General features: G+C 38.0%; 1 protein-coding gene and 1 pseudogene across 1 annotated transcript in view; one reads left to right on the top strand and one right to left on the bottom strand.

Annotated features, from left to right (window-relative positions):
- LOC138166268 (dimethylaniline monooxygenase [N-oxide-forming] 2-like) overlaps window positions 1-3,060 on the bottom strand; it is a 47,793-nt gene extending 44,733 nt beyond the window's left edge. Inside the window, exons 1-2 of the mRNA XM_069094764.1 lie at window positions 2,936-3,060; window positions 2,456-2,593 (exon numbers count right to left, since the gene is read on the bottom strand). Coding sequence (XP_068950865.1) covers window positions 2,456-2,587 — 132 coding nt within the window. The 5' untranslated portion in view covers window positions 2,588-2,593; window positions 2,936-3,060. The remainder of the gene's footprint in view (window positions 1-2,455; window positions 2,594-2,935) is intronic.
- Window positions 3,061-4,434: 1,374 nt separating this feature from the next.
- LOC138166083 (large ribosomal subunit protein eL42-like) lies at window positions 4,435-5,931 on the top strand (annotated as a pseudogene).
- Window positions 5,932-15,139: the final 9,208 nt, after the last annotated feature.

The raw sequence follows: 15,139 nt of genomic DNA, 5'->3' as shown, positions 1-15,139 counted from the left end.
GGTTTTCTGCTGGGCATCCAGTTTGAGATATCTGAAAGGAAGTTAGAATTGTGAGACTGGAGGTCAGCAGAGAGGTTAGGAAAAGACGGATTTGAGAATCAGCATCATAGAGATGGTAAATTAAATCCATGGCAGCTGGGGACATCACTAAGTGAATTATAGAGAGGGGAAGAGAAGAGGACCCAGGACAGAACCCTGGGGGACACCTAGGGTTAGAAGGAGTGACCTGGATGAGGAACCACTAAAAGGGACAGTTCTGCCCTGTCTTCTGTCCCTCTAACCCTCCAAAAGAAAGCCCCTTGAATTATAAAACAGGTAATAATAAAGCATACCGGTGATTCTTCATTATCAAATACATATTTTATAATAAAATCTATTGGTGTCAAAAATGATCCTGATTGGATTCCCTGATATCCCCTTAAGTAAGTCAAGAAGGATTACATTTTCACATTAGATGGTCCAAGTATTCAAACAGGGGTGATAATCACACTCCCACTCTTTCTAATAGCAGGCCAGGAGAAGTCACAACTTTCAGTCAGTTGTTGAGCAAGCCAATGCCATGTGGAAATGAAAAACAAAAACAATTGACTGAAATCTCTGGAGAACAAGGAATGAAATATACTTCCTCCCTAGGTGGTGCAATAGATAGAGTATTGGGCCTGGAGTCAGGAAGACTGAGTTCAAATCTTGATTCAGACACTAGCTGTGTGACCCTGGGCAAATCACTTAAGCCTGTTTGCCTCAGTTTACCTCAGCTGTCAAATTAGATGGAGAAGGAAATGGCAAACCACTCTAGTATCTCTGCCAAGAAGACCCCCAAATGGGGTCTCATAGAGTTAGACATAACTGAAAGAGGAGAAACCTATCAGAGACTCAAGTTGTAAAATGGAGCTATACTAGATAATCCCTAAGATCTCTCTCCCCACTAAATCATATGATTTATCAAAGAAAAGGGCCAATAATGATAACACTGTTACCAGGTTAACTGTGTTAACTACCCCAACAAAAAATATTTGTTAGTAAATTTCTGGTAAAAAAAAAGTTTAAAAGAATCATTGTCATTTTGGTTGAATAAAAGACATTTGTATTCTAATGAAGTTGTATAAAGACTTCATAATTACAGGTTCTTAGAGATTAGCATAGAGGTATGCCGGTAAAAACAACTGGCTATTGCAGTACAACACACTTTTAAGTTTGATCTCCATTATTAACTTCTCCATTACTTTTTTTTTGGCTGGGGGAGAGGCAGTTGGGGTTAAGTGACTTGTCCGAGGTTACACAGCTAATAAATGTCAGAGACTAGATTCAAACTCAGGTCTTCCTGACACGAGGGGTGGTGCTCTATCCACTGTGCCACCTAGTTTCCCCCTGCAACTCCATCACTTTCTTAAATCTAGATAATCAATAAAACAGTAAATCAAGGCTTGATTTGTAGCATTTGCTGATTACTGAAAATTTACCAATCAAGTCTCAAGAGACAGTTCTAACTGGCTTCAATACCTCTGGTTGTGAGGGACTTCTGGTCCAACTCATACTTGATCAGACATCTATTCCACAAAGTATTCAAGAGGTTTCACTGGAAGACTCCTACTAGGGGTAAACCCACTAGCGCCTGAGAGAGCTCGTTTCTCTTATGAACAGCTTCAATTATTAAATCTCATCCCTTATATCTAACTGAAATCTGTATCTCATCAGCTTGCACACAATGATCCTAGTACTGCCCTCTGAGACCAGGAAGAATAAATCTTCAAATATGTGCTGAGAGCTTTCAGATTTCCTGTTTTTCTTCTCTTATTCAAATAAACATCCCTAAGATCTTCCAACCCAGTCTTCTGGTCAAAAAAGAAAATATGATTAGTTTGCAACATAAGCTGTTCTTAATGAAATCATCTGACTATTAATGATTGCCAGCTTCTGGTTAAACTGACCCCTGAAGGAAACATACATCTCTTCTCCAACATGACTAATAATTGTCTGAGGCTCTGATCTGTTAAGTGACTTGCTTAAATGGTAGGCAGTATGTCAGAAATGGCACTTGAACTCAAGTCTTCCTGACTGCTAGGGGAAATGTATCAAGCCACCATATCATAGATATAACGATCCTTCCTTTCCTCATGAGGAATGGAGAGGTCAAATCACAATAAAACAATACAGCTTGCTGCTTGAAGACTTATTAGGAATTGGAAACTCACTAACTTCATTTTCATCTTAGGTCCAAGTCAGTAGACTGTGGTCTGCTGCTGGACTCAGAGCCTTTTGCTAATTTGTCTTTCCTGTGTAAGGTGATGGAAAACTAATTAAAATATGCCAATCTGACTTGTGACTCACGGAAGTACTGGAAAGATGTCTGCTCAAAACCACCTTTTAAAATCTTTTATTAGGGCTAATCATGAAAAAGAATCAGCTTACCAACAAGCAACCCACCACATTTATTAAGCAAGGAGATGCCACTTACTTTGAACCTCCATAGGCCCCCTATGTCTTCTGTCCTCTCAAAGCAAGTGGGCTGAAGTCCTTCATCCAGGCAGCACTTCAGAGAGATCAGCCCACTCACCCCAGCTCCTATGATGGCCACATTCTTTGCCATGGTCTCCTGTGATAACAGGTGGATCAAGGAAAGCCTCTTTACAGTGGGGAAGTGCTTCAATGGGATTCTTTAAAGGTTGAGATTTTAGTATCCTGGCTATTGAATATAATCCCTCCTCCCGCCCAAACCTGAGCTCTCTTTGGAGAAGCATATTTCCTAAGCTAAGTTAGAGGTCTTTTGTTATAAACATTGTTTGTAGGACCTGGGTTTAATTCACTAGCATGAATAGGGACAGCAGCCATGTCTCCAGAGGCTTGTTTTGTATTTCTTCTTCTTCCTCCTCTCCCCACCCCCACCTCCTCCACACCCATCTATATCCTTGCTTTGAGAAATGGGTATCATTCTTACCTCTTGTCCTTCCCTTTCCTCACTCTAGTTGGAATGAGCTGCTCTCTCCTTAGCCCAGAGTGCCAGATGACAGGCAGACGAAATCATTTTAAGAGTATGAAGAGCATTTGAGAAATGGGAGGAGCTTCTCTCTCCTCCTCCGGCATCTTCCTGACCAGGCTCTGCCTCCTAGAATTAGGCAAGGGGCTGGTGACCTAAGATGAGAAGGCATTGAAACCTACTATTGTATAAAACCCTCTGATCAGGTCCATAGTATGCTTTTAAATTTTTTTTTATGTATTTAATTTTTAATTTATGGGGTACAACAAGCATTTCCATAACATAGTATAATAAAAAAGATGATTGCCCATGAAACTGCAAATCTATTACGTACAACTTGCTATTCCTTTTAAATATCTAGTAAAGTTATTATGTACATTTCTTTTTTTCCTTCTTCTCCTCCCCTTAGCGATGGCTACCATTAGAAACAAATATGTATGTATATAGATAGAAATAAAATCACTCCGTATATTCTACTTATCAGTTCTTCCTCAGGGTACAGATAGCATCTTCCTTCATATGTCCTTTGTAATTAATTTGAGCATTTATAATAATCAAAATGACATTTGCTCAGAGTTGTTCTTAAAACGATGTTATTACCATATACAATTTTCTCTTGGTTCTGCTCATTTCACTCTTCATTATTTCATGCAAGTCATACTATGGATTTAAATGCTTATGGACTGATGATAACTGTACATTTTATGTGTTTTCCAGTTTACCAATGCTTTCACATTGATTCCCTCATATGATCACAACACATGGGCTTGCTAGATGTGTATGTGTTTATGTATGTATATGTATGTATGTAAACAAGGATTATATATATATATACATAAATATATTTATGGGAGCATCTGTGATTTCATCCATGTAGGGAGTTCCACATGAGGTAATTCCCTTCTCTGATTGCAGATAAACACCTGCTCTCCCACTTTGAGTCTTAGAGAGTTGCCCAAGGCACAAAGATGTTTGGTCACTGGCTCAGGGTTGGTCACACAGCCAGTGTGTGTGTCCCACTACTGGGACTTGAACACAGGGATCCTGACTCTGAGGCCATCTATCCATCAGAGAAGTGGAACTATTATTATTTCTCATTTTGCATCTGAGGGAACTAAGACTTGAAGAGGATTATTAATAATAATAGCTTGTATTTACATAGTGCCTTAAGGATTGCAAAGAGCTTTACAAATATTAGCTTATTTGCTCCTCACAACAGCCCTCTGAAGTAGGAGCTATGTTATCCTCACTTACAGTTGAGGAAACTGAGGCAGGTAGGAACTGAATGATTTGTTTAGCTAGTGTCTCAGGCATGATTTGAACTTATATCTTCTTGACTTCTAGTCCAGAGCTCTATCCACTGAGTCATTTAATTAATAATATGATAAAATAATTAGCTAGATTCCTAACTGGTTGAGTCACTGGACTCAAAGCATCATGGCCAATGGTTCAGTGTCAACATGGTAGAAGAGCCAGAGTAAGTACCCCAGGGATCTTTGCTTTGTTGTTGTTGAGTCATTTCGGTCATATCTGGCTCTTTGTGACTCCATTTGGGGTTTTCTTGGTGAAGATACTGGAGTAGTTTGCATTTCCTTCTCCAGCTCATTTGACACATGAGAAAACTGAGGCAAACTTGCCCAGGGTCATACAGCTATTAAGTGTCTGAAGCTGGTCTTCCTGGCTCCAGGCCTGGTGCTCTAACTACTGTCCCACCTAGCTGCTTGGCCCTAGGCTTTTTAACATTTTTATCAATGATTTGAATAAGGAAACAGATCCTATATTCATCAGCTTTTCATATAACACAAAGCTGGGATGGATATTTAACACACTGGCTAACAAAATCCTGATCCAGAAAGACTGGGTCATTGGCATTGGATTGAATTGAAAAAAGGTGAAATTCAATATGGGTAAATAAATGTTTACTTGGGTATAAAAAATCCACTTGATAATTACAAAATTGGAGGAGATGTGGTTAGAGAGAAGTGACTGTAAAAATATACCGTATGTAGCAGGCTTTAAAATCAATAGGAGTCAATAATGTCCATAATAACACCCAAAAAGCTAATACAAAAAGCTAATGCCACCTTGGGGTTCATTAAAATAGCTTCCAGAAATGGGGGAGAGAGAGAAGGGGGATGACAACTCACTGTTTTCTACTCTTCTCAGATTTCTGAGCTATTATATTCAGTTAAAGTTGTTATATTATATTAATATGTAATATATTAACATATTTGTCAACATATTAATATGTAATATATTAATATTATTATAACACATTAATATTATATTAAGTTAAATTCAATTAAAGAAGGACATTGATCAGTTTTCTGCTGTAGTCCTTTGAAGCCAGCAGTCTTCAGCTCTTTGTTGTCCTTGGCCAAACGCTCGCCTCTGAGAACGCAACCTAGGGATCCCAGAGGCCTGGACATCAGAGAAGCCCACTTGAAAGCGCAATGCTGCCCTTTGGTGAATGTCCCTGAAACCCACAGAACTTTCTACAAAAATTGAGGCAAGCACCAGCCTCACAAAAGTGACTAAGAGCAAGAAAGGCAAGGATTCCCTGGATGTGGGGAGGGGAGTGATTTGATTAGAAGCAGAGTGGCAAACCAATTTTCAGAGAAAAAGGCAAAAACTTCAAAAAAGATTGTACTGAGGTCTGAATGAGTGAAATCCGACTACAGGTCTAAAAGGATGCTTGCAGGGTGGCTAGGTGGTGCAGTGAATAGAGCACCAGCCCTGGAGTCAGGAGGACCTGGATTTGGATGTGGCCTCAGACACTTAACACAAAAACTAGCTGTGTGATCTTGGGCAAGTCACTTAACCCCAACTGCCCTCCCAAAAGCAAAAAAAATAAAAGGATGCTTGCCATTAAGAGATGTAAGCATTTTGAACTGGGAGTAGATAAGACGAGAAAGGGCCAAGTGATCCAATTCAGAGTTTTGCTGTTTTCGTCTTAATAGGAAAAAGACACTCCATTTTTTGGTTTCGTGTTTTCTGTCTTGGAAAGAAAGAGACTTGAGTAAAACCAAGTCTTGTGCTGGGTGAAGCTTTTTCTATGAGTGTTGTATCTTTAATCAGCTACTTAGTGAGATTTGTGTGTCATAGAGAGAAAGCTCAACTGGATATTTCTAGGAGGGCTTGGTTATTAGTACTGAGGTTAAAATAATTATGGACAACCTGGATTCCCAGACAAATTGGGAGTGGGGAAATTAGGGATACGAAGTAATAAAGATAGGGATAGCTAGCCCCTATTTTATGGGCTTTCAGCAAATCAAAAGTAATTAATTCATCACCTTCAGGGGTTACCCTGTTTTCATAATATTAATGAAGTGGTTTCCCATATCTGTTGGGGTAGTTAAGGTTCTTTGTGGAGAACTAATTAATAATAATTGAATTGCCTGATCATTAAAAGGATGACCTATTAGTTGAAAACTCATTTTTATCCTTTGTTCAAAGTTTTCAAAGTATTAATAGAGTGACTTCCTGTAGCAATTTGGTTGAGTTAATCTTCTTTGGAAAACTAAATAATAGTGATTGAAATACTTGATCATTAAAGGGATGACCTGTTAATTAAAAACTGATATTAATTATGTTTAGGGGTAGGTGGGAAGGACAGCTGATCAAGACTTGGAATAGTAAAGAATAGAGGTTATTTTTCCTTTATTTTACAGCATTTTTTGCATTACATAAACCCTTATTAGGCTTTAAGTCCTACTGAAGGCAGAATGTTTGTGTTGTTCTTTGTATCTTGGCATGGTGCCCAGCACTGTGCCTTTCACACTAAAGGTGCTCAATAAATATTGTCTTCCTGAAGAGAAAAAGATGGAAAAAAGGACATTGATAAACTGGCCAGTGTTCAAAGGATGGCAACCAGGATGATGAAAGAGCTTGAGTCCATGAAGATTGGCTGAAAAAACTGAACACATTTAATCTGGAAAAGACTTTGGGGGTGGGGTGAGGGTGGCACATGAAAATTGGGTTCAAGTTGAAGGGCTTTCATTTGGAAGGGGGATTACACTTGTTCTGTTTGGTCATAGAAGCTAGAACTAGGAGCCATGGGTGGAAGTTACAAAGAAGTAAATCAGGAAAAGTTTCCTGACAAAGCTTTCTAAAAGTGAGATGCATTGTCTGGAGAAGTGGAGGTGGGGCTCTTGGTGGTCTTCAAGAAGAGACTGGATGACCAGTTGTTGGGTATGTAACAGTGGGGATTTTTTTTTAGTATGGATTTTATTAGGTGATTAATGAAATCCTTTGCAATTGCTATATACGGTGATAATATTGACAATGTACAGTATGACAGAGTAAAAAGAACATTGGATCTAGTGTCAGTAGGGACCTGGTTTTATATTTTTCTTTTGATACTAAGAGTGTGACTATGAGCAAGTTAATTAAATTCTGTAAGCCTCAGCTTCTCCATCTGTAAAATCAGGTTAAGAATACCTATAATAACTAGAGTGTAGTATTTTGGTGAGGATCAAATGAGTTAATGTATTTTGTAAACTTTAGAAATTTAGGAAAGGGCAGGGTCAAGATGGTGGAGTCAAGGCAGGGACTTACATGAGGACCCCCAAATTCCACTCCTAACATTGTCTCAGATCAAATTCTGGAGTGGCAGAGGTCAAGGTGAACAATTTTCCAGTCCAAAACAACTTAGGAGGTCAGCAGGAAAGGTCTGTCCCATGGGGTGGTAGTCGGACCTGGAGTGTAATGCAGCAGAGACTGCGCCTGGCAAGCCAGCAGTAGGCCCTGGGGGTAGCTGCATTGGAGGCAGCTTCTGGAGCTCTCAGTCCTTAGATGGTAAGAGAGTCTGAGAACTGGCCAGAGGGAGATTACAGGGGTTTTGCTGGTGTTGGATACAGGATTCTGTTGCCTTGCCCATCTGCAGTTCTGGGCCTCAGGTCAAGGACAAGAAGGAGGACTAGCACGTTAGTGTTTGCAGCTGCAGGAACCACAGTTCCCAGGTGGACAAGAGTGTTTGTAATCACTCAGAGGGAGCCAGAGTGGGGGGAGGATCTCAGGTTTAAGGCAGAAGGGAGCACTGACACAACCTCAGGAGAGCAGGAGTTTAAGTCACAATTCCATGGCCATAAGGAATGAAAGCACTTGTAGCCATAGGGGAATAGGAGCCATGGTCACAGTTTCAGGGCAGAAAAGAGTGTTTGTGGCTCTCACAGACCAGAGCATAGATCAGGAGAACAGTGACTACACCTCTTTTTATATCATACCATCTTGGCAGAATCAGAAGCTTATAGACTCCCAGAAATAGCCCTGAAAACAATAGCATGAAAAATCTGAAGCTTGGGATGATGAACTGTCTATCCAAGAAGGAGAGCCCAACTTTAACAACTTTAAAAATCAAGAAATAGGCTGGAAAAGTGACTTAACAATGATAAAAGATTTCAAAATGGAAAGTCCTATGGTCACAGGGAAGATCAAGTCACAAACTCAGAAGGCAATACAATCAGAATAGTTATAGGCAAAGTTTCAAAGAAAAATGTGACTTGGCCACAGACCTAAAAAGAATTCCCAAAAGAATTCAAAAGGGATTCTAAAAATCAAATAAGAGAGGTAGAAGAAAAGTTGGGAAAAGAAATGGGCATGATGCAAAAAATAAATTATGAAAAGAGAGTCAGTAGTTTGGTAAAGGAGACAAAAATTACTGAAGAAAATAATAGTTTAAAAAACAGAATTGACCAAATGGTAAAAGAGGCACAAAAATCCACTGAAGAGAAAAACTCCTTAAAAAACAGAACTAGCCAAATGGGAAAAAGGTACAAAAGCTCACTGAGGAAAATAATTCTTTAAAAATTAGAATGGGGCAAGTGGAAGCTAATGACTCCATGAGGCATCAAGAAACAATAAAACAAAATCAAATGAGTGAAAAAAAGAAGACAATGTGAAATATCTTATTGAAAACCAACTGACCTGGAAAATAGATCTAAGAGAAATAATTTAAGTATTGCTGGACTACCTAAAAGTCATGATCTTAAAAGGGCCTAGACATTATATTTCAAGAAATTTTCAAGGAAAACTGCTATTCTAGAACCAGAGGGTAAAATAGAAATTGAAAGAATCCATTGTGCTTCCTGAAAGAGATCCCCAAATGCTCAGATTAAAATAACAGGAAATAGAATAATTAAGTAACTCTCTCTTAGAAAACAGAAATTGAACAAGCCATAAATGTGCTCCCTAAGAAAAAAATCCCCAGGACCAGATGGATTCACAAATGAATTTTACCAAACATTTAAAGAACAATTAATCTCAATATTATACAAACTATTTGGAAAAAATAGACAAAGAAGGAGTTCTTCAAAATTACTTTTACAGCACTAGTATTGTGCTGATGCCTAAATCAGGAAGAACAAAAACAAAGGGAGAAAATTGTAGACCAATTTCTCTAATGAATATTGGTACAAAATGTTTAAAACAAAATACTAGCAAGGAAATTACAGTACTATATCATAAAGGCCATACACTATGACCAGGTGGAATTTATACCAGGAATGCAGGGCTGGTTCAATATAAGAATAACTATCAAATGTAATTGATCACATCAATAATAAACAAAAATCTTATAAATATATCAATATATGCAGAAAAAGCTTTTGACAGAAGGCAACACATTCTTATTATAAATAGGAAAGCATAGGAATGGAGCTTTCCTTAAAATGATAAGTAGTATATATCTAAAACCATTAGCAAGCATTATTTGTAATGGGGATAAGCTAGACGTCTTCCCAATGAGATCAGGGATGAAACTAGGATTCCCATTATCACCACTATTATTTAATATTGTACAAAAAATACTAGCTATAGCAATAAGAGAAGAAGAAATTGAAGGAATTAGAATAGGTAATGAGAAACAAAGCTGTCACTCTTTGTAGATGACATGATAGTATGCTTGGAGAATCCTAAACAATTATTTGAAATAACAACTTTAGAAAAGTTGCCAGATACAAAGTAAACCCATGTAAATCATTAGCATTTCTAGATATTACTAGCAAAGTTCAGCAGCAAGATATAGAAAGATAAGTTCCCATTAAAAGAGCTGCAGATAATATAAAACACTTGGGTATCTACTTGACAAGACAAAATCAGAAACCATAAAACTACTTTTCCCATTTGGGGTTTTATTGGCAAAGATATTGGAGTGGTTTGCCATTTTCTTCTCTCATTTTACAGATGAGAAAACTGAGGTAAACAGGTTTAAGGTACTTGCCCAGGGTCACATAACTAGAAAGTATATGAAGCCAGATTACAACTCAAGAAGATGGGTCTTCCTGACTCCAGGCCAGGCAGTCTGTCCACTGTAGCACCCAGATATCCACTCATGAGTAGTCTAAATCAATATAATAAAGATTACAGATCCACTTAAATTAAATTTGCTTACTGCCATGCCAATTAAACTACCAAAATTATTTTATAGAGCTAGAGAAATAATAACAAATTTTCATCTGGGAGAGCAAAAGATATGATGAAAAAAAAAGTGTGAAGGAAGGTGACCTAGAAGTATTTTTATACAAATTATTCATGTGCAGTCATATAAAACATAGCTAATATGGAAAACACAGACCAAAAAAATCCCAAAATAAAGAAAGTTTTTAAAAGTATGCTTCAATCTGTATTCAAATTCCATCAGTTCTTTCTTTGGAGATGGAAAGTATTTTCTATCATAGGTCCTTTGGAATTGTCTTGGATCTTTGTGTTGCTGAGAATAGCTAAGTCCTTCACAGCTGATCATCATACAATATTACCATTACTGTATACAATTTCTCCTGGTTCTGCTCAGTTCACTTTACATCAATTCATATTAGTCTTTCCAGGTTTTTCTAAAATGATTTTGCTCATCATTTCTTATAGCACAATAGTATTTCATCACAAAATATACCACAACTTGTTCAGTCATTACCTAATTAAAGGGAATCCCCTTAATTTCCAATTCTTTGCCACCACAAAAAGATCTGCTATAAATATTTTTGTATATATAGGTCCTTTTAAAAAATTTCTTTGGGATACAGGTCTAGTAGTGGTATAGCTGTATCAAAGGTTACTTATGGTTTTATGGCCCTTTGGGTATAATTCCAAATTTCTCTACAGAATAGTCGAATCAGCATACAACTTCACCAAAAGTGCATTAGTCTCTCACTGTTTCCACATCCCTTCCAATATGTATCATTTTACTTTTCTTTTTTTACTTTTTTATTTTATTCTCTCTTATTCATTTTATTCATTTTTTACTTTTTTATACAAATTATTTTATATATTTATAATTTGTATCAACTCTCTTGCCTTCTCAAGGAGGTGAAGAGGAGGGAGGGAATTTGGAACTCAGAATTTAAGAAAACAAATGTTAAAAATTGTTTTTACATGTAAGTGGAAAAATATAAAAAAAATTTCAAAAATAGAGAATTATATAAATATGAAGTATTATTACTAGAACATTTAATCAGTGCAGGCCTGGAGTTAGGGAGACCCAAGTTCAAATCTAGCTTCAGACACCTTACCATCTGTGTGACTTTGGGAAAGTCACTTAAACATCTGCCTCAGTTTCCTCATCTGTAAATGGGGATAATAGCACCTATTTCACAGGGTTATTTTGAAGATCATATAAAATAATAATTGTAAAGAATTTAGCACAACGTAGGCACTATATGAATGCTAGCTATTACTATTATTATTAAGCGGGGGCAATAATACCTTACAGAGTTGTTGGAGGGTGTATTTGAGATAGTGCTAGGGATAGAGACTAGCTTTGTGATTTCACTGGTAGAAGTGATTCCCAAATGAGGAAACTAACTCTAACCAATAGAGATCCACAAGTAAGTGTCTGAAGCCAGATTTGAATTCAGGCAGATGAGTGTTCCTGACTCCAGCTCTCATACTCTATCTACTGTACCACCTGGCTGTCCATTTCCACCCAGGGTTAAATCTATAATCGACTAAGTGGGAATATTCAAATCTCCCAATGATATCAGTGATCTCTCCTATTTACCTATGAGACTAAAAGTTGAAAGTGATGGCAGAAAGATATTTGTAGGGAATGGAATTTGTTTTTCCAGGTTCTAAGTATATTCTAAGTCTCAAAAAATGCTTAGCATGGGACTGCCCTCAGTGGTGGAAATTCCATTTATGAGAGGAATATTGTGCAACCAGGCCTTGAGACACAGATTACATCAGGAACATATTCTCTTGGAAGAACTACATTCATTTTGAGAGCTTGGGAAGCAGTAAAGGTTTTAGCAGCAGCTACATAACGAAATGAATGGGTCTAAAGAAAGACATAGCAGGCTAATTTTGCACCCAAGGCAAAGGTCTGGAATTTTGTCCTCTTATATAATGATATGGCATGGCATGTTTGAGATAGTAGGTAATATTTCATATAATTTTTCCTGTATCCCTGAAGTAGGCACTTTTGCACCATATTTATTATAGTTCAGAATCTAAATATATGTGTGTGTATGTACATACATATATGTGTATGTATATCCATCAGGCTCAGAAATTCAAAATTTCCACCTGAACACCTGCTATCATCTCCAATTTTACATAAATGTAAGTGAAAAATACCATTTTCCTGAGCAAAACTAGCTCATTTTTCTGACTTCCCTATTTCTGCTGGCTCTACCATTCTCCCAATCATCCAGGCTAAAAACCTTGAAGTTTAACTTGGACTCTTCTCCCTCACCCCATCTGTCTAATCGTCTGGAAATTATTCATTTATAACTTTCATCATGTCTGTCCTTCCTTTCTGTTCCCAATGTTTTCCTATAGTTTGTCTTTTTCAATATATGTGAAAATCTTGCAAGAGTCTCCTAATTGGTGCCGGGTCTCCAGTGTCTCTCCTGTCCTAATTGCTTTGCACACTGCTACAAGTTTTATTTTTCAACAGCAACACTAATTGTATTGCTCCTTTGTTCGGAAGCTTTTAGTGGGTCTTCATTGCTTATAAACTAAAGTCCAGATTCCAGAGCCTGTTATTCAAAGCCTTCTACCATCTGGTGCCAACCTACTTTTCCAGCTGTATCTCATATTCCTTTCCACATAAACCCCCCTCCAGTCACACTGAATAACTTCTGCTTCCTGGCCATGTTTAATGCTTTCCCTCATCTGGGTCTTTTTTTTTTTTTTTTACTAATTCAGTTTCCTCTGCCTAGAATACTAGATGAAATTCCCAGATAAATGGTATAATGGATAGAATCAGGAGCACTTGAGTTCAAATTTAGCCTTGGGCACTTAATAAATGTGTGACCCTGGGAAGGTCACTTAACTTGTTTGCCTCAGTTTTCTCAACTATAAAATGGGAGCAATAATCGAACCTATCTCCTAGAGTTGCTGTGAGGATTAAATGAGATAATATGTGTAAAGCTCTTTGAAAACCTTAGATCAATATATTAATGTTATCTGTTATGATTATCGCCTTTCTTCCCATGGTTGTTTGTTGACATGCTACTGATTTTGTAAGGTCCCACTTAAATGTGTCCTCATCCATGAAGCCTTCCCTGATTACTCCACGAGGAGATTTTCTCCGAACTTTTAGAGCACTAATGACTTCACCATTCATAAAGCATCTATCATATGCTGCTTTGTAAGATGATATCTTGGGCAGCACCAGCATGGAGTCAGAAAGACCTTAGTTCAAATCTGGCCTCAGACATTTACTAGCCTCAGTTTCCTCATTTGTAAAATGAGCTGGAGAAGGAAGTGGAAAACCACTTCCAAGTATCTTTGCCAAGAAAACCCCATAGAAAAGTCAGACACAACTGAAATAACTGAACAAGAAGTTATGTGGGTAGATCTGTGTTATCTCTGCTACTTTAAAGCATAAGCTCCTTGAAAGCCTATGGAGTTTCTTATTGTTTGCATTTTCCCACAATTCTTAGTATGTATTAAGTGTTCAATAAATATCAGTTGGATGAAAAGACAAATGAATGAATGAAAAATGTTTACTGACGTAATTTAGAGTAAGGAACACATTAGCACTGAGTAAGGGTAATCTGGGAAAATTTAAGAAGTGACCCTTGAATAAAGCAGCCTAAAAGGAAATAGAAAATTTGAATTATTGAAGAGAAAGGGGGTAGGCATTTCAGAGAGGGGGCAGGGCACAGGCCAAGGCACTGAGATGAGATTAGCCTGGTGCAAGTCTGTGGGGTAGGGGAGGAGGGAGGGGGAGAGTTGCAGCAAGGAGATTGTCCTGATTCTAGAAAGATGAAATGAGATAAATGGTAGGAGCAATGAACTGAATTTGAGGGACTTTGAATGGCCAAAGATTTTTTATTTCATCATCCAAATAGGAGGGAACGATTGTTGATTCATGAATAGCCCAGTGATATGATATAAGTTGGTTTTTTTTTGGGGGGGGAGGAGGAAGGTAGAATGCTGGACACATTAGAACAGGTAGAAGCTGGGTGTGGTGATACCTGTCTGTAATCCCTTCTATTGAGGAGGCTGAGGCTGGTAGATCTCTTAAGATCTGGGGTTCTGAACTTTGGTAGGACCAGAGCAAACTGAGGATGCACTCTAATTCCATCATTAATATAATGAGCTAGGGTTGGGAATAGGGAGGCTGCCTAAGGAGAGGCAAAGAAGTTCAGAGAGGAAACATAGCATGTCAAAGCTTTGGTGCCAGTCATTAATGAGATGGGCTCATGAATGGCCACTGTACTTCCAACCTGGTTAAGATAGGGAGACTATACCCTAAAAAAACAAACAAATGAACACATAAATAAACAACACCAGAAAAAAACAACAACCAAAAAACCAGTCTGAGGTGGCAAGGTGTGATGGAAAGGATTGCCACAGGATGAAGAAAGTGCAAGTTCATGCTGACCAGGTCATTTTCCTCCTTGGTGAGATTAGAAGCCCATCTGACCGTTAACAAAGGGAGATTTACTCAGCCCTCCAGAGCAGAGGAAAGATACTCAGCAAAGAGTATTCAGCGAAGAATCGGCTTCCCTACCTCTGAATTGCTCATGACTAGGAGGTCAAGCATCAGGGAGGGACTGAAACTCTTCATGTTTTTTTTATATTAATGTACCAGGTCAAGTCTTTAATTCCCTTAATCATTGGAGCCAATTAATTCTTAATGACAGTTTCAACAGCTTTTAAAGAAAAGAACTACCCCAGTCCACTCTCTTCTCCTGGGGGAAGTGGGAAGGGGACTAACAT

Source organism: Petaurus breviceps, unplaced genomic scaffold (genome assembly GCF_028583685.1).
Source record: "Petaurus breviceps papuanus isolate PSGF00001 unplaced genomic scaffold, PetGlider_PUasm1.0 220, whole genome shotgun sequence".
Classification (NCBI taxonomy): Eukaryota; Metazoa; Chordata; class Mammalia; order Diprotodontia; family Petauridae; genus Petaurus; species Petaurus breviceps.
This window is presented reverse-complemented; position numbering and strand designations above follow the sequence as displayed.